Here is a 19,220-nt window from a genome sequence, read left to right on the forward strand (position 1 = left end):
TCATGGACAAGATATTCTCCATGACAACCGACAGTAAATATCGTAGAAGCGTGGGAATGAATGTAGAAGTAAATCGGAACCTTAGTAGAATGCATTTAGGGACTTTATTTTAATGCTAAGGGAACCAAACCTAACCTGCCTAACCTAACCACGAAAGCAGATATTGAACAAAATCTTAAGTAATTGCTAAAACTCCGCAGTATGTGTTAACAGACGTACATCAAAATCGAACCATGTCAAAATAAAACACAAGAACTTGGGCCCACTTCATACCCATTGATGATCCACAACGCTAAGCAAGCTGCCTGCCATATTGTGTGTTACGCAAGCAAAAAAAGGAAGAACAATAATTACTCCTAATGTGAAAAATTGAAATTATTTTCGTGAAAAAAGCATAATTACACCTTGAAAAATGTTTCGCAATGCAGAATAGGTAAGTAGGAATGACGAAATAAACAAGTGAAAGGCATTGTGCCCTTATGGAACTGTTACTGCACATTTAGAAGCGGCACCTTTGACCCTCTATACCCCCTAGAGAGAGTGAAATACTAGGATGATTTATGAAGATTTTATTGTTTATGAACGTTTTCAGTTATTTTTTACTTGCGAAAATGTGTTATTGTGAAGTAAAGTACGTCTGTTACCTTAGCGTGTGGCTCAAGTTCCTTTCGTTTTATGGCGATTTGATCATGCTACGAATGCAATTTTAACATGATTCGGTGTCGATTTACGTCTGTTAACACATACTGCTGGGTTTTAGTGATTACGTAAGATTTTGTTCAATATATGCTTTTGTAGTTAGGTTAGGCAGGGCATGTTTGGTTCTCTTAGCATTAAAATAAAGTCCCTGAATGAATTTTACTAAGGTTCTGATTTACTTCTACATTAATTCCCACTAGTCTATGATATTTACAGTCGCTTGTCAACGGAAAATACATTACATTGTCCATGGGAATCGTGCATGCTTTCGTAAGGTAATTTTTAAGTTGTTTCTTTCAACATAAATAACTTCTTTTTTTTCTTTTATTCAAAATCCGAACAGTGCTCATTACTTTAAGGAAGGTTCAAATTTCGTGTGACAATGATTGCCAAAATTCTACGATAATTAGTTGTTCTAGAAGAATTTGAGAAAATCATGAAACAGTTGGAACCGTTACCGATTTATCTTATGTCGGTCACATTTTGGAACCAAATATCTTAGTCATGTGTAGCTTCTGTGCCTTGAAACAAATTTTAGGTTACATAAAACATTAAAATATATAGATTTTTCTTTAAAATAAAGAAATCTACGTATTATAGAGACAGCCTGGTCTGAGCGACTCGAAAGAAGTGACATGCACCGGTACTAAAGGTAGAATTTATATAATTTTCACATGGATCCAAGGTGATACTCTAAGTATCAGTTGTCACTTTGGTGTGAAATCTCCCCAAAAGTAATTGGCGTGTTTCAATAAATATGGCTGTGTGATACGGCCCAGTTGGAAGGATATCATGTTGTAGATTTTTTGTACTACTTTCATAATTAAGGTTGTGGGAAAATCGTCACACTCGGGAGCCATTTTTTTTCTAAATACGTGCGAAGAAAGTTATTAATCGAACTAAGATAAAGCTACATGTTATGAAATGTAATCTTAAAAACATTTTATTAATTAATATAAGATTGGATCTTACATAATTAATTCTTGCACCAGAGTGACCTTCGTAAAGAACCATTAATACCATGAATAAGTATGCAATACATTCTAATATATGGCCCACTCTACCATATTATTATTTATTATTTGAAGTAGGGTTACACTTAAGCTTACAGTTTATTTTACACAGATTATCTTACTATAAAAACAGCTTTTTGCCCTACATGAATTAATTTGTTAAACTATGCAGTTCTGCTAAATGTGTATAAATGTACAAAATATAGAAAATTACAAGTGTGCCTATATAATTGAAACACAATAAATAAAAATTAAGTAAGTATATGTGAAAGAGGCAATGAGGTAAATGAGACAGTGTCAGTATTCATAGATTAACATCATAATCTATTGTTTAAATTTGTCCAAACTTCTCTCTTTTCTCCAGGCTACAGGCAGTTGATTGATTTGGTGTTGTAATTCCACTTTATGCACAGTAAGGCTAATTGGGACTGGACCTACAGTTTAAAGTGGGATCAGAACCTATGTGCCTCCACTGGGTATCGAACCCAGGACACTGCCACTGCACCATCGGTAAGGCTACAGACAGTTGATTCCACGCCTTACTTGCCAGCGATGATAGGGATTTTGATCCGTATTTTGCCTTATTACATTTTATTGCTCGGATACTATTGGTGTTATTAGATCGCAGATTGGGATAATACATCTTACTACATCAGGGCATGAAATTTCCGGTCGCCAGGTCGCCATTGGCGACCAAAAGTTTGGGGCTGGCGACTAAAATTTTGTTGTTTCAAATGTGTGTCAAACACGCCCGAACATCTCAATCCAACATTCATACATGGTTTTGGAAAGCGAGCCAATTGAAAACCCCGTGTCCACTCAATGCCGACCCCAAATTTATTTAATGTAGCATACTATGTAGCTAAACATGAGAAGCCATTTAAATACTTTGCAGATCTGCTGTTTTTGGCAGGAAAATTAAGTGTGAGTGTTCTACCTAAGTATGGCAATAAAAAGCAATGCAGAGAATTTATTCATTTCATAGCTGAAACTTTGAAGTTAGATCTAGTGGAGAAAATAAAGAAAAGTACATACATTAGCCTTCTGATTGATGGATCCACAGATAGATTGTCAGTCGAGGATGCAAATGTGTATGTTCGATACATGGATGCAATTGATGGTCACATCAAAGAGGACATTTTAGGAGTAATAGAGCTCCCAAACGCTACTTCTGCTGGTCACTTCACAGCCATAACTGATTATTTAGATTGGGCAATAGGTTAAAATAAATACAGAAACAAGTATTACATTGTAGGCTTGGGTACTGATGGTGCAGCAAATATGGCACAAATCAGGATTGGGTGTGCAAATGAAAGATATTTGTAATAAAATTATAAATATTCACTGCCTTGCACACCGTTTGCAGTTAGCTGTGTTGGAGTTAAATATCTTAGAGCATTTCATTCTGTGATTAGGAATATTTTTCAGTTTTATCATGGCTCTGCTAAAGACTTCACCTCTTGAGAGAAACGGCAGAGGTTATAGGAGAAGAAATTATAAAACTGAGTGATATCCACACTATTAGGTGGTTAGCCAGCAAAGAAAGTGCTGTAAGAGATCTCTTGCAATCATGGAAAGCTGTTGTGAACCATCTTGAACAGGTGGCCCATGGAAAAGACAATGATGGCGCTAAAGCTAAGGGATTTGGTGAAAAGTTTGAAGCAATTTAAATTTGTTAAGCTTCTGTACTTCCTTTTGGATTTCTACAGGAAACTGAACCCTTTAAGCGTGGCACCGCAAAATAAGAGTCTTTTGATTTCATCTCTGAAAAATTGAACACTGTATTTCAGTTTTGGCTGACCTGGAATCTAATGTTGGACCAAGCAAACAAGATTTCTTGGAACATGTATCAATTTCAGGGAAGATCAGGGATGTGCAGCTCACATACATTCAAAATGGAGAGCGAGAGTTTCAGACTGTTAGAGGAAACTTAATTAACAATGCGAAGGTGCACATCACAGAAAGATTGCAATCTATATCAACAGATGTGATTGTATCTCTGCATGTTTTCGACACCTTGGGTTGGCCTCCCAAAGAAAATATTCTTCAATTTGGGATAGAAGAAATAAAGAAGCTCTACTTGTACTTGAACCCGAGCCTTTATAATGAGGAAATGTTCTGTTAGCAGAGTGGGCAGAATACAAACTTTTGTTTCCTTCTCTGACTTTGAATCAGATGCTGGAGAAGATTCACAGTGAGGAGTGTTCAGCAAGATTCCCCAATTTGCTCCAGATTTTGACATTTTGTGCTGTTTACCAGTGGGCACAGCTTCATGTGAGAGAGGTTTCAGCTGTCACAACAGACTCAAGACTATTTACAGGAACTCTTTAAAGACTGAGACACTGGATGATTTGATCAGAGTTTCCGTAAATGAACCCCCTCCCTCCGGTCAGTGTTTGACCCAGCAGTTGCGATTGATAAGTGGTACTTCAGTGCAGAACGACAGCGCTACATAAACATTAATTCCTAAGGTATGTTCTTCTTAATAATTGCTCATATTTTTATTATTTATCAATATAAAATAGTGGCGACCAAAGATTTTAGTCCGGCGACTGACTTCAAACTTGAAATTTCATGCCCTGTACTACATATAATTAATTACTTTGCCGCTTAGTAAGTGGTTGTGTGTGTGAATTGCCTGATGAATTTTGAGTAGGAATGCATATTTTCACGTGGATTCAAGCGTGGGTAGTTGCAGTTCTCTGCTCATTCGTGAAGTCGTGTGTGCCGTATTTCGTTTACTACGAAGAGTCTTCCGCTCCTTTTGATGGCTTAAACTTAACATCAAATATTCAATAACCATGAGAATTGTCTTATATGTAGACAGAAGTTAGTTTAATAGTAATATACTTACATGTATGTTCTTCTTGAATTAATGATTATTACAAAAATTCACAGTAGAGACATTCCGTGTCAGATGAATCACCTTCTTGACCTCACCAGTTCTGATTTTGATGAAATTTGGTATGAAGGACACATATGACAAGCTAAGTAATTCTGCCAATTTTCAGATTTTTATTTTCAAAATTGTCCAAGATACAGACAATGAAAATCAAAATTTTCGTAAAAAATTACAAACTCGCATACTTACAAATGGCTGTAACTTTTACCCTAATTGAAGTAGAGTGAAAATCCAAACACCATTGAAAAGCTAAGGAATAGAGCTTTCCATTGATACCCTATATGACCTACTTATGACAGATTACAATTGCAAGGTCTTTCACTGTGACCTTTGACATTGAATATCTCAAAACATGCCATCTCAGAAAATTATGAAAACAAAATATTTTATTGTCACAACAGTTTTCTACCCATGTGCCAAATATTAGGGTGGAACTGCAATGGCACGGCAGTGCAGGATTAACGGGAGTGTCATGCTGCATACTACTGCAGGTAAGGCACAGAGACATACCTGCCATTGGCTAAAATGAAGCCTTGCCATTGACTAAAATGGCTGCAATTCCAATCTCTGATCTTCAAGATTTGTTGCTATTTACTGATGAAAATTGTGTGTATCAAATAAAGTTCCTGTCACATAGCAGCATATTTCTGATAAATCTGTTGATTTGTTATAAAATATACACATTTCATATATAATAAACCCAAATCCTCAAGGTATGAAATAATTATTGCATGGTATTTTCTCTTTGCCTTACCTACAGTAGAATGCAGCATGACACTCCCGTTAATCCTGCACTGCCTTGCCATTGCAGTGCCAGCCTACTATTTGGTACATGGGTAGAAGAATGTTGTAGCAATAATATATATATATATATATATATATATATATATATATATATATATATATATATAATTTATTTAATTAATTATTTTGATTTTCTGAGATGGCATGTTTTGAGATGACCTTGAAACTGTAATCTGTCATAAGTAGGTCATATAGGGTATCAATGGAAAGCTCTATTCCTTAGCTTTTCAACGGTGTTTGAATTTTCACTCTACTACAATTAGGGTAAAAGTTGCAGCCATTTGTAAGTATTTTGATTTTTATTGTCTGTTTCAAATAAATAAAATCTGAAAATTGGCAGAATTACTTACCTTGTCATATGTGTCCTTCATACCAAATTTCATCAAAATCGGAACTGGTAAGGTCAAAAACTTATTTTTTTTGATTGATCTGACATGGAATTACTCAGTAACAGCAATTTAATACTGTACACAACTTACCTTCTTATTCAAAATGTTTGAACCTTTTTTTTTCATAAACAACAAATGAATGTTGATTATTATTATTAATTATGAAAATTCAAACATTTTTCACAATCACAGAGAATGACCGACCCCTTGATTTCATCTTTAATGTTCATAGTAGGTGGCAGAGAAAAGTTCATCCTTGAGAGGAAGTTCTTCCGACACTGCTTTTTGCCTCATAGCCACCCCTGTGCTCGAGCATGTTGAACAGTTGACCTACATTCTCAATTTTAAAGATTCCAGGTTTGAATCCTAATCCAGGCATGACTGTTCCTTTGTGAATGCCCTGTCATCATGACTGTTGAGCAATTGTTGATATAAATTGCTTTATTTGAGGTTGGAACAGATAATTGTTAATTTTTCTCTGTTTTGGAAATAAATATAAAGTGTGTCTCAAAAATATGGGATTTTTTAAATCTTAACTTGGCAACACTGCGAGGAATGTGGTGCCACATAACGTACAAAACATGAAGTAGGTGCTATGCCATTCAGTTAGCATGGATCAGTGGAGTTGTGCACAGCATGTGTACGCTGTGAAAGCGTATTATAAGAATAACAACAGTGTCAGTGCTGCATTAACTTCAACGGCATGCACATGTTCCATCGGTGCATGCAATAGCAAGGTGTATAAACAATTGCAGAACTGAAGACATGAATCTGTGAGGAAATCAACCAGGTTCCTGTGGACGTGTTACATGGAGCAATGCAGGAATGTGTACACACAAATGGTAGTCATCTTCCTGATGTCATCTTCAAAACATGAAGACCATCTTGTGCATGAATAACATGTTTACAATTAATTGCATAGCCTGTACTATTCATTTCCATGAATACACTTGCTCTGAAGTTCATCTTCTTCTTTTATTTTTCGTTTCAAAATGTCCCATATTTTTGAGACACTCTTTATAATGTGTTAATATATATTTTTGTGCCTGTTAAATAAAAAAAATATATACATTTTTCCGCATACTTTATGATGATTTGGAGGCCTTTCCGAATGACAATCATTATCCACAATGTTGAAAAGGAAGGCCTGTTATGTGCCTCTTTACTTTTAGTTTCTATTATTGTGCCTATTTTGCACATTTAGTGCTTATGTCTGTCTGTTTGGACAGTTTTGAGTGCCTAGAAATACAGACTCTATAGTCATGAGGAAGTTATGTGGGTCAGAATATTTGCATAAAATAATGAATGCAGTCAGGTACACACAGTTTTCTTTTTTTGCAGGTAAATAAAGAATGCCTTTCAAACTTCGCCTGAAAAGAAGCCGTCAGTACAACGTTGTGTCAAAATCGCTATTTGTAATTTGTGTGGAATTGTTAGATAGCACAACAATAGAATGCACCCTATCAGCTCAGAGTGTTGGCAGGGAGTGCTTGGACAATGTGTGCCAGCGTTTGTGTCTGCAGCAGGTATGTTCATTTTTAACATGTCTTTTTTTACTTTGTTGAGAATTTTTTTGTCTGTTTTTTTCCCAATATTAATCTTACAAAAATGAGAATATTAAAATGTAATATTAAAAAGAACTTTTGTGTCTATAGTGGCTAAAATTCTTTAATTTGCTCATAGTTCCGACATGCAGCACATACACATTTTTCCTAGCCAAGAATACAATGACATGTAATGCTGCTTAGAAAACATAAAAGGCAAAAAACATATTGAAGTGAAATAAGCATGGAGCATTGGAAATTTAATATCAGATTGATGGAATATTGGCATCAGTACATTTTGTGAGTACTTCATCAATATTGGCAAGAGCTTCATATCGGCCCATCACTAATTTTTACTGATTGTGATTCAAATATGTCACTCATTGGAAATAGACTTTGTCGTTTTATAATATTTGTCAGAGACTCTTCTGTATCTGGACATCAACAGGTAAGAGCATGTTCTATCTGCACATGCACGAGAAGATACTTTCACGTAGGTGCAATACTAAATAGTACAATCTCATTTTGCAACTGCTATGGGATGAGTAATAGATTATTTCTCTTCTTTGCAGCCAGAGTTCTTTGGCCTTCGCTACGTGAGCCGCCTTAGCAACCCTCAAGTAAGGTGGGTGGAGATGGACCGTCCCCTCAAGAGGCAGTTGGATAAGTACGCCAAGGAATCCAACCTCTTCCTGGGTGTCATGTATTACGTTTCGGACATCACGCTTATCAAGGATGAAATGACAAGGTATGCTGCCAGACTGAGCACTATCTCGTGAAAAAAACAAACCTTGTGTCCTATTATGGATGTTATGTAAACTGGATTTTTAACTGGCTCTAGAAATAATAAGAAAACTTTACTTGTATTGACATGGCTTGCAAAAATGTCAGTGTCAAATCAGTTATTATTGATTATCTTGTGCAAGTTGCATTATGTTCAAAATTTTGGAGAAATTTGGAGCGAGAAAATCTACTCAGTGCAATTAGTTCTACCATAGAAGTGCCCAGACCTTCTGATGAGGGAGGGGGGGGGACAAAAAACTTGATGAAAGTTTTTTGCCCCTCCCTGGTGCATGCCTATGAGTTCTTCTATGTGTCTACATGTTCAATTTGCAGAGGTTTATGAATTATTCTTAGCATTTTTGAATTGCTTCAGTGTTCAATGAATATAATTATTTCCAAATAGGTCAATGTGTTTTCAGTCCTCCTCCTATATTCTTTCAGGTACCATTATTTCCTCCAACTGAAGTCCGATGTGATAGAGGGGAGAATAAACTGCAACCCAAAACAAGCTGTTATGCTTGCAAGTTACAGCATGCAGGGTAAGGCAGTTTCTTAGCATGCACTGTTAATTGGGTATTATTGATTGTATTTTTTCCAGTGGTGGGGATCAAACCTGAGAAATACCTTGTTCATTGATCAAAGGGAGGTGGGGAGAGACACTTGAGTAGTTTGTTAGTGCACCAGATTTACGGTGCATCTGTTGTAAGCTAAATCTGCACCGCGAACATAAAGAAATTGTTCACCTGAATATGAGAGAAAAGGTGCTATCTCGAAATATAGTTTTTATTTTTTTTACATATCACGTATATCAGAACTTGTGCTCCAATTACAATAAGGGTACATAGAATAATGGAAGTTCATACATTCCATTTATAACAATACAATACAATGTTTGTGTTAGAATAAGTCTCAAGTGTTATAAACACTAGACAGTGGATAATGTGCAATTAACTTTGGATGCTAGTAAAGAACCATTGTCATTCACATTCAGAGAATAAGCCTGTGTCTGTTTTTAATATTATTTTTTTTTGTTTCACAAAATAATGCAAATATTTAGAACCTTTTTTTGAAATTATGTTTTATCACCCAGATCACATATTTCCAAGGTTTTAGGCTCATGAAAAATTTCAAATTTGATAGTTGTGGACAAGACATTGATTTATTTACAAAGTTGGGAACCAGTTTTTTTATTTACTGTTATCATTATTCTTCACAAGTTCCAGTCTCTTGACTAGGTGGGCATAGGATCGAAGCCTCTTCCATCTTTCTCTATTCTTCCACCACCACCCTTCTCTTTTTGATGTGTTCCAATCCACTACCTGATCTTTCTGCTCACACCTTTGTCTTTCACTGCCTTGGTAGTCTGAAACAAAGAGAACTGACAATCTCGCTTTCAAATGTTCCACGTTTGAGTTCCATATCTATATGTGAATTCCTTCATCACTTTTTATCTAATCATCATGCAAGCTTCATCATCAGAATTAGTCTAATAAGAAAGAAGAATACCTTCTCCTTCCCTTTGATGTTTTCTCACTCTTTGATCAGTGTTTCCCATCAATTTCTGATAAGAGTATCAAAGGGCTATCAGTACAGTTTCCTATTTTCCTAATCTTATTCATGGTGATTTGTAGCTCCATTTCTTGTTATTAAAACTTCACTCTTTTTGACAATGAATTTCCTTCCAAATTTTTGGAGTTGTTTCTTATCTGCCTTTGCTGAGAACAGAAATGCCATTTTTTTCAGAAAGGAAATACAGTTGTTCATTTATAATTTCTAAGTGCTCATATGTAATCACTCGTCTGCAGATGTTCTGAAGTATTATTTTATTTTTCAGCTGAATTTGGAGACCATGATCCTGAACGTCACACATCAGAGTATCTCAAAGATTTTGCACTTTTCCCAAAGGTATGTTTAATTACCTTGAAACTTTTGTTCATACAGGAAATGCACTGGTTGTAAATGAAGTATTTATTAAATGTTTACCATATTGCATTAAAATAACTATAATAAACATCTATGCCAATACTAATATTGATATTGTCATCGACCAATACCACCGGATATTTTTTCCAATTCTAGTTGTCTTGCGGAATATGCAAAAATGCTGCACAACAGTTTTGTGGAGTCTAAATATGCATAATTTTAATCATTTTTGCAACAACATTGTTGGGAGAAATGGATTTTGTGATTAAATTATCTCATGTGAAATTCTGATTGTTTTAGCTGGTTTATTATATATAATTCCAATGGAAAACTTGTCTTAAAATTTATAAATATTCTGAATTACTTCGAATAGTTAAAATTTTCAAGTGTTGGTATTGGTGAGAGTATCAGCAATACAGTAGTATCAGTATTTGTTTAAAGTGGTGTCAGCTCAGCCCTAGTTCCATTACTATTATAATTCAATATACACATGCATATAATTAATTTTACCTTCATACAAAACTAAACTAAAATTAAACTCCGTGGTGCAACAGCCATCTGAGCCAGGGCCTACCAAGTAGCTTTTCATCCTGTCGAGTCATATCACTGATGTTTTCTGGTTTTAGGGACCGGCTTTTTCAAGTAGTTCCCCGATTGTTCTCGCAATCCTTGGTCAACACAGACATTTTGTGAGCTCCCACCAGTAATTGAACTAGGGGCAGCGCTGCACCAAAGGCATAAGCACCAACCACTTGGCTACATTGCTAAATTTTTGTGTAAGAATTGTTTGTGCTGTGAATTTAGAAGATAAGAACTAACTAGGCATTTTCTTTTTAAATGGGGAAAATTGAGCTAAATTTTCAGAATTTTGCATGAAAAACAAATCTTATTTTTCGTATTCTATAAGTGAACACTCTTGTAGCATTTAATTGAGGATGGTCACTTGGAGAGCCTGACGGAAGCTGCCATTTGCCAGCATGCTGCATTGACAGGTCTTGCTTCGGGGACTGCAGAGGAACATTACATCTTGGCAGCCCAGCAACTTGATGGCTACGGACAAGAGACATTTGCAGCTAAGGTAAACACCTACTCTTGTTTGCTAGATGTGGCCTGGAAATGTGGATGTGATGTATGTCAAGAATTCATAATGATTTGTTTTATGTAGAAGCAGTGGGTAATCTTAATACTTTGATACAGGACTCATGAAAGGAAGAGTAACGGATGCTGAAACTTCCCTGGTCAGCTGCATCAACTTATATAGGCCCATGGGCCGTGAGTTGATCTGTATTTTACTTGTTACCTTGGTATCGTGATGCACTGTTTCACATGCTTCCTGTCCAATTTATATCATTTTACAACCTTGCACTGAAGTACTTGTGACTGTCTGTCACAAGGAATTATTTCAGATGCAAAAACACATGAAAATTCACTGAGCTTCAAATCTGAGATGTAACTATGCCAAAGCTCTCGAGATATTTGTGTTGTGGCATCAGTATATGGGCAAGCATTGTCATGAATCATCAAAACACCGAGTCTAAGCATTCCACATCCCTTATTCTGGATTCCCAACCCAATTTTTTAAGTGTGTCAGACGTATACATCGATGATAAATTTCAGCTGATTTTGTGTTCCTCGCATTCAAGAAATCGATTACAAACTGGATTTCATGTGTAGTGTGCTTCTCAATTTTATTAAACATTATAAACACAGCACAACGCGTAAATGCTGTTCAAATATCTGAAAAATGGTATCCGTGCATCTCCAAAGAATCTACATGTCATTGCAGTGGCGATATTTGCAAATGGAACTTACATTTTGTTGATATTATTCACACTTTCTCTATTACCTTCTTTTTCTTCTTTTTTTTTTTAAAAAAAAAATAATTTTACTGGTTCATCCATTGAGTAAAGTGTAACTTATCATTTCAGATTGATTCTGGCAGTGCAGCCATTCTCGGAGTTTGCCTCTCTGGCATTATGGCAGGTTTCGAGACCAACATTACAAAATATTACAGGTAATAATGTGAGTTTCTCTTGGTAGATTTGTGGTAGAGCACTGGCATGGAATGACGAAGAGCCAGGTTTGCTCCCTGGTTGAATTACACTTTTCATGTAAGTTTTTTGATGAGTTCTAATTGGATTTACATATTTGTAGTAAATAAAAGATCTATAAATTTTGGTATGGTATGTAATGTTCTTCATGGAATATTTGTCATTCAAGATCAGTATTAGTAAATTTTTATATTGATACTTTATTACTATCAGTTAAGAACTCTTATTGCTACATTTCTGATACAAATATTTATAAACATTTTGTTCCAACTCAAGCCATAAGAGACTATAGTTTTACTAACATATTTCTTATTTCTCTTCTTTGCAGATGGAAGGACATAGCAAATGTGATAAATAATAAAAGATATTTTATTATTGAATGCCATTGTGCTGAAGACACAATGCAGTTTCAGTTCAGTGATCCAGATTCAGCCAGATATGTGTGGAGAATGTGCGTATACCAGGTATGTTATAGATGATGTATACTTTTCACTTTGCTGAGCAAGTTTACATGAATAGACAAGGTGATGAACTTGTTTTAAATTCCATGGGCAATGATCTCACTGGCCTTTTTTCCATGCTTTCTCCCAACTCTACCAAATTAACTTTGGAATATTAGTTTCAATATTTTTTTTCACTTCAGTTAAGGTCACAAATGTTTCCTTCACATTTTATGTCCCTTTTCTTCCACCTACTTACCCCTTGTGATTGAACATGAATAATGAATTGAAATGAATCTGAATTTTAGCTTCAAATTTGTGACTCAGTAAAGTGTTGTTTTGACAAATAAATTACATGTTTAAAAGTTTATTTGCAGTTCAGATATAATTTCATATCATTTTGTGACAAAATGATGCAGGAAAATGCACTTCCCTGAAAATAACCACAATAAACACTACAGGGATAATTTCATGTTTCTGTCAAAAACAAAATACTCCACTGCATGTAGGTCCATCTTGTGGTAGGTGGGCTTAGATGCATGAACAGCATTCATCCTCATCTTTGTCTCTGTCTTACCTTTCACATCTTCGTCATTGCTCAACAAAGTTTGGAATTTTTGCTTTGATTATTTTTTTTTTGGGTTCATATACTAGTGTCTAGTGGATGACCTTAGAAGGAACTAAAAAACCAACCCCTCTTCACATAATACGTCCAGGAACTGCATGCTTGAGGCTCTAGCAATTTCATAGCCTCAGCTTTCATAAATGTCATAGTAATTTTTGTTACTGGATGTTTTTGATTTGATTTATTTAGTTTATTTTACTTCGCGTTTTGTGCCTCTTGGCTAATTTGCGAAGATGTGAATGAGTGATGAAATGAAGAAATTGATGAATGGAGATGAATGGACATTAACAAACAACAAAGCCCGAGCGGGATTCAAACCTGGAACCCTTGGCGTCACAGCACGATGTGCTAACCACTCGGCCACAGGGTCCGGCTGTTACTGGATGTATTTTAACTTTTTTGAAAATAAGGATGTGAGCTTTTTTACCTATGGGGTATTGATATAAGTTGTTAAAAAGTAATTGTTCTTTAAATTCACTTTCTTTTTAATTACTATGTTTTTGCTGATTGGCTTATGTCCCCATATTAAGAGAAGGGTGCAAATAGCCTAAATGGGGATGCAATGCACCCATTATAATTTTCAATAAACAAATCAGGAACATAATATGCATGTCCATAGAGACACCATGCTGTCTAACCGTTATAAGTTGTTTTGTGTGTGTGCGTGGGTGTAAGTAAAGATTTATTCTTGAATTGTTCTTTCAGCATACGTTCTTCCTCCAAAATGTCCATGCAGTGGAGCCCTCACAAGGAAATTCCACCAACAGACTCTTCGACCAGAGTGAGTTTGGAGAGAATGCTCCACATCTCTCCTCAGAGGTAAGAATAACCTAGAAGAGTTCAAGTATATTTTGAGAGTATAAGCTTCACTGCATTTTTAAATTTATAAAAAGATGTGTTTTAATAGCCTGACATTTTCTGATTGGTGTGAATGTAACAAAAAGGAAAATTCTGAGCTATTCTTAATTTGGTACATTGCTACTCAAACTTTATGGCAATAACCAAATGAAAGAAGCCACGTTTATTTTGAATTATGGTGTTTCAGATTTTTTGCCTGACAAGACTCCATGATGGGAGATGAAATTGTTATAAGATTTTCCCGAATTACACATTGTCCTGCAGTGGATTTGTAAGAACTAACTGGAAATTGCAACATTGCATGAGAAGGCTGAATGTGTCTTCTGGTGCATTAAAAGCCAAGTCGTCACATTTTCACTGTCAATTGGGACTACTGCTTATTGAGTGTATTGAAAGAAAGAAATATCTTTTGTGGATGGCAGAAAACATTGTAAGGAAAACCCTGATCTGTCAGGACTTCCTGTACATGCTGTATCATGTAGAGATTCTAATGAAAGTTATGTATGTTAATGTCATTCTCACAGGGACAGGAGGACCAAGGGACTGTCACAAACTCAATGCCGTATGGCAAAGATGAAATGGAGCATGACCCGATCCTTATCAACTGGGCAGTGCCACCAATTGCCCAGAGAGCACAGTCCACATCTTGCCTTGATCTCTCAGCATCAAACGATGTAGATAAGCTTAGGTGAGTTATTCTTATTTGTATTTGGGGATGGGACAGATTATTTGGCACTGGATCAGTATTGGCACATCAATTTGTAAGAAAAATTGCCAATCATTTTACTGAATATGTATTCCCTAACAGGGTTCCAATGAGCTGGAAAGTAATGTAGGGCATGAAAGAGCCACGGAAAATCCAGGAATTTGATAAAAATGTTTACACGTGTGCAAAAGTCAGGGAGTACTAAATACAATTCTTGTACTTTACTACTTCTCTCCACATGACCGCCAAACAGATATCTTTTTACTTACGTGAAATTTTGAAATTTCATATTGACACATTGCACAATTTAATGGTTATATCTAGAGACATGCGTATTATTTTGTTTTTGACGAAAAAAACAAAATGTGAAATAACACATTGTAATGTTAATTTTTCATGTTTCTGAAAAGTGTGAGGTGCATTTTTCTTCCATGTCTTGTCACGAAATGATGCAAAATGAACTCTGCAAAATGCAAAATAGACTCTTAAGCACAAAATTTAAAGACACTTTCTGAAGTCAAAATTATCCTTCGAGTTATGAAATTCATGGAAAAATGATTAGTTCTGCTGTAAATATTTGAGAAGAAAAAATGGATCCCTTTTTTCAGGAATAAACTTAATACTCTGGTAACAACATAAGTGTGCTGTTAGAAGGGATATGTTTATTTTGTGTAGTAAGTGCAGTTTTTAAATCAAATTTTGGGTTATATTCACATTTTGAAAGCCAAAATTTTATTTTATTTACTGCTTTTGAACCCGAAATTGATTCTTTTTGTACCGAAATTTTGCTTTTTTATTTACCAAAAATATGTGCCTCTAGTTATCCCCTTTTAACTTTGAAGACTCCCTGTCTTCGTTCATTCAGTGTATGGCATCTGGAGTGACGCCGTACCGTTAGTGAATGAAGACCGAGAGTGAAATTAATAGGATAGAACCATTAAATTGTGCAACGTGGAAATACGAAATTTGAAAATTTCACGTAAGTGATTCTAAACCACGTTTTCCGCATCCATCATGAAAGATATCTTTTTGATAAAATGTGATTCTTGTATTTGTAGAGAATATGAATTTTTCACATATTGATGAAACCTAATTTGCCTAAGTGCTTGTTAATCAAAAATGGTATCTAAAAATATGGTGTTCTCAGGATTGGTGAAGTTGCTCAAAAAGTAACATGTTACACTGCATTTGAAGTAATGCATTACTGATTATACAGTAAGAGCATTTAACTGTTTACTCAAGTATGACATGTACATAAGATTAAAAAGTGAAAGAGGAGAGAGGAAACACTCGCCAGACGCAGAAAAACTTCACAAATTTTTGTGATGGTATGTCACATCTTCAGGAGTACAAGGCCACCCAGTAACTCCCCTATCCTCACCCTCACCACCACCTTTCCCCAACCCCCCCTTTCCCCACCACTCACAGTTTTCGACAAGCCTGGGCACTGTCAACACTTTTTTTTTTTTTCGGGACCTAGCAACACTGCAGGTCACGCTAACTCTTCGGTCTTGTCACCAAGTTCTACAACGTGTCTCTACTCCTGAAGATGTGACATGCCATCATGAAAATTTGAAGTTTTTCTGCGTCTGGTGAGTGTTTCCTCTCTCCTCTTTAAATTTTTATTTAGCCCTTGTGGCCCTTCTTCCTGTTATCCAATGTACATGCATAAGATTGAGACAATGGATCAAACGTTTTGCTCTTGTAATTTCAGAAACATGTTACAAATACAAGTATCAAAAAGATAATGCTTGCGTTATGCTACTCTATGACTCTGGCTGTTCATTGCAACTGGAGCATTAACACAGATTACCTCCCATCAAGTTGTGGAACCTCACAGAACGTCAGGAACAGTTGATGATGGAGTGGCTTCACGCTACTGTGTGTGAACAGTGTTGTCATGGCAACAGTATTTCATTATTTAACTTAATTTCCAGGATATATAGGCTGTGAAAGTGCCAGCAGCATTTTTGTGCATTACATCTTGAAACTATCAACTGTTACCAGCGAATAAATTCCAATTGATTCTTTCTGATATAGATATCACTGGTATTGGCTCAGCTTAACATTTTTTGTATTGTCAAAAAGCAGTGTAACTTTGTTGAGTGACTGCATAATCAAGATGTGTTTTATTACAACTGTTAAAGTTTTCAGAAGCTAGTTATCTTTTGGACCAGTTTGTACATGTTGTGAATCTTTCCAGGGCACTGCTGCCTTCCTATCGGCCTGCTCCAGACTACGAAACAGCCATCCAGCAGAAGTATGGCAGCGGGCAGGCTGGAGGGAACATGAATCAGATGATCCGTCCAAACCCCATCGGCCTCATGTACAGCAGCCAGCCAGAAATACACCAGACCCATCTGCAAGAAATGCTCGTGTGTATTTTCTCAGTTCTTTACAGTATTTCTCAGTGAGTTGTAACATTTGAAATTTGCCATGTGCTACATCATAATCATCATCATCCTTCGCTGTTTCCTGCCTCTGGCTGGGTTGGCATAGAAGTCAAGCCTCTCCATTTTTTGTGGTCTTCCAACACTCCTCTCTTTTGACAGTGTTCCCATCTTGTCCTTTTTTCCTAACACTCTCCACTATCTGCTTGCTACGAAGATACTTACTTTACACAAGCCTTACAGAGGCCAATCTTTTAATTTAATTCCAGCTCTGCTATTTCCAACAGATTATAAGCAGTAAAATAATCACAATATTATCACAAAAGGACTTGCAATAACACAAACTTAGTCTTATAATAAGTCATCTTTCATATTTTTCTTTCATAACCAAAAAGTCAACAATATCTCAATCCTTTTTCATAGTTACCAACACTAGATATGACAATACAGGTCCTCCTATACGTGTGATACACTTACAGAATAACATTGATTCAAATGAACATGTACATAAATTAAGCAAATAAACAATAAATCTTTTGCTACGATGTAACTTGGGTCGTTGCAAATTGCCCTTCCTCTGGGTAAAAATTTTTGAAGAAAGTTTATTTATAACTTGCTGAAAAATTTTTCACAACACCTTAGTTCGTTGCATCACCTCCAAGTTCCTTTCTTCTTTCTGAGGAGCAACTCTAGATCTTGAGGTTGTCAAAGTTCACACGATCCATTGGTTGCTTGATTCTGGGATGTAGCAACTGTGCTGTTTCTCTAATGCTCTCTTGTTCTAGCTGGAATAACTTTAGTTCCCATTTGGTCTGGACAAAAAATATTTAATCGATTTACCAATCAAATGATCCAGTAGGTTATCTGGAGATATCTGGATATTAGATCTAGGCTGGGTAAGTAGTTCATTAACACACATAACAACTCTACTCGTTGAGAATCAGATATGTCAACTGCAGCGATCTTCTCTCTAAGGTCCAATGGGGTACACATCCATTCATCATCATCTTCCATTTCTTGGATTCTCTGGATGTACCGGACAATGTCAACACATAAAGGATTCTCTTCATTCGCATTAGGAGTTGTACCAAAGTGTAACTTTACTACATTCTTCCGGAAACTAATCTCGGCTTCGTGCTGCTGTAAAAATGGCATTCCTAATAAAAGATTGGTACCAAAACCTTTGAGTATTAAAACTTTAGTGTTGAAGTTCATTCCTCCTATCTCTATCTCAACAGATCAGCTACCACACACCCTCTTCTTTAGACTGCCCGAGAAGTCAACAAGTCTTACTTCTGGAACATTCTGTAGCTGCATTCCAGGTAGACTGTTTACTAATTTGGTCCAGATGGCATAGCTTAGTACTGAACACTCGCTCCCTGTATCAGTAATGCAAGTCACAGGAATATCCATCACCTTAGCCCGTACTACCGGTGACATATATTTCCCTTCTTTCGCGATCCGTTCTCATTTCTTGCATCATTCTTTCCTCTTCAGTCTCTGTTATTTGAAAATGTATGTGTATTTCCTGGATATCTGTAATTGTATGGTAGGGCCGCTCCTCTAAAGTCCCTTGCCCAAATGGGAACGACTGAATGTGACTGTGACCTTTGGCTCTGATAGAATTCTCGAGCCGTAGCCACAGCTTGTTCTTGTTCAGAAGTTAAATCGTTCACTCCGGTTTCAGGAGACTCTTCTAATCTCAATCTATTTGGAGGTGAATATCTTCTATAGGAATTCGGGCTACTCCCTCTAGAATCTTCATCACTTCTATTTTGGGTTTCTTCTGATATATGTTCCTATTAAAGTTCATCCTATCTTCTTCATCCCTAGCTCGTTCAAATCTTTGATCTTGTCTAGTGTTATTAAATCTATTTCATCTAGGAAACCGACCACCAGATCTAGTGTTTTAGTTCTGAACATTTCTCACTTTGAAGTTCTTCTGATCATTGGCATCTTTCCTTTTAATTTCTTCTCTTCCCTTCCAAGCTTCTGGATCATCATACATATCAAAATCCTTCAGAAAGTGAGCCAGCTTGTCAATGGATTTAGGAGCATGAGCTAAACACAGACTCCTAATTCTGTAGGGTAAC

At 36.1% G+C, this 19,220-nt stretch overlaps 1 protein-coding gene across 1 annotated transcript in view; it reads left to right on the forward strand.

Annotated features, from left to right (window-relative positions):
* The window catches only part of Pez (protein tyrosine phosphatase non-receptor pez), a 150,221-nt gene that overhangs the window by 4,324 nt on the left and 126,677 nt on the right, over positions 1 to 19,220 (forward strand). Inside the window, exons 2-11 of the mRNA XM_083118730.1 lie at positions 7,149 to 7,333; positions 7,924 to 8,099; positions 8,576 to 8,673; positions 9,969 to 10,039; positions 10,980 to 11,135; positions 11,986 to 12,071; positions 12,437 to 12,572; positions 13,879 to 13,992; positions 14,556 to 14,719; positions 16,941 to 17,112. Coding sequence (XP_082974856.1) covers positions 7,160 to 7,333; positions 7,924 to 8,099; positions 8,576 to 8,673; positions 9,969 to 10,039; positions 10,980 to 11,135; positions 11,986 to 12,071; positions 12,437 to 12,572; positions 13,879 to 13,992; positions 14,556 to 14,719; positions 16,941 to 17,112 — 1,347 coding nt within the window. The 5' untranslated portion in view covers positions 7,149 to 7,159. The remainder of the gene's footprint in view (positions 1 to 7,148; positions 7,334 to 7,923; positions 8,100 to 8,575; positions 8,674 to 9,968; positions 10,040 to 10,979; positions 11,136 to 11,985; positions 12,072 to 12,436; positions 12,573 to 13,878; positions 13,993 to 14,555; positions 14,720 to 16,940; positions 17,113 to 19,220) is intronic.

The sequence above is a fragment of the Lepisma saccharinum genome, chromosome 3, assembly GCF_977018435.1.
Source record: "Lepisma saccharinum chromosome 3, izLepSacc3.1, whole genome shotgun sequence".
Classification (NCBI taxonomy): Eukaryota; Metazoa; Arthropoda; class Insecta; order Zygentoma; family Lepismatidae; genus Lepisma; species Lepisma saccharinum.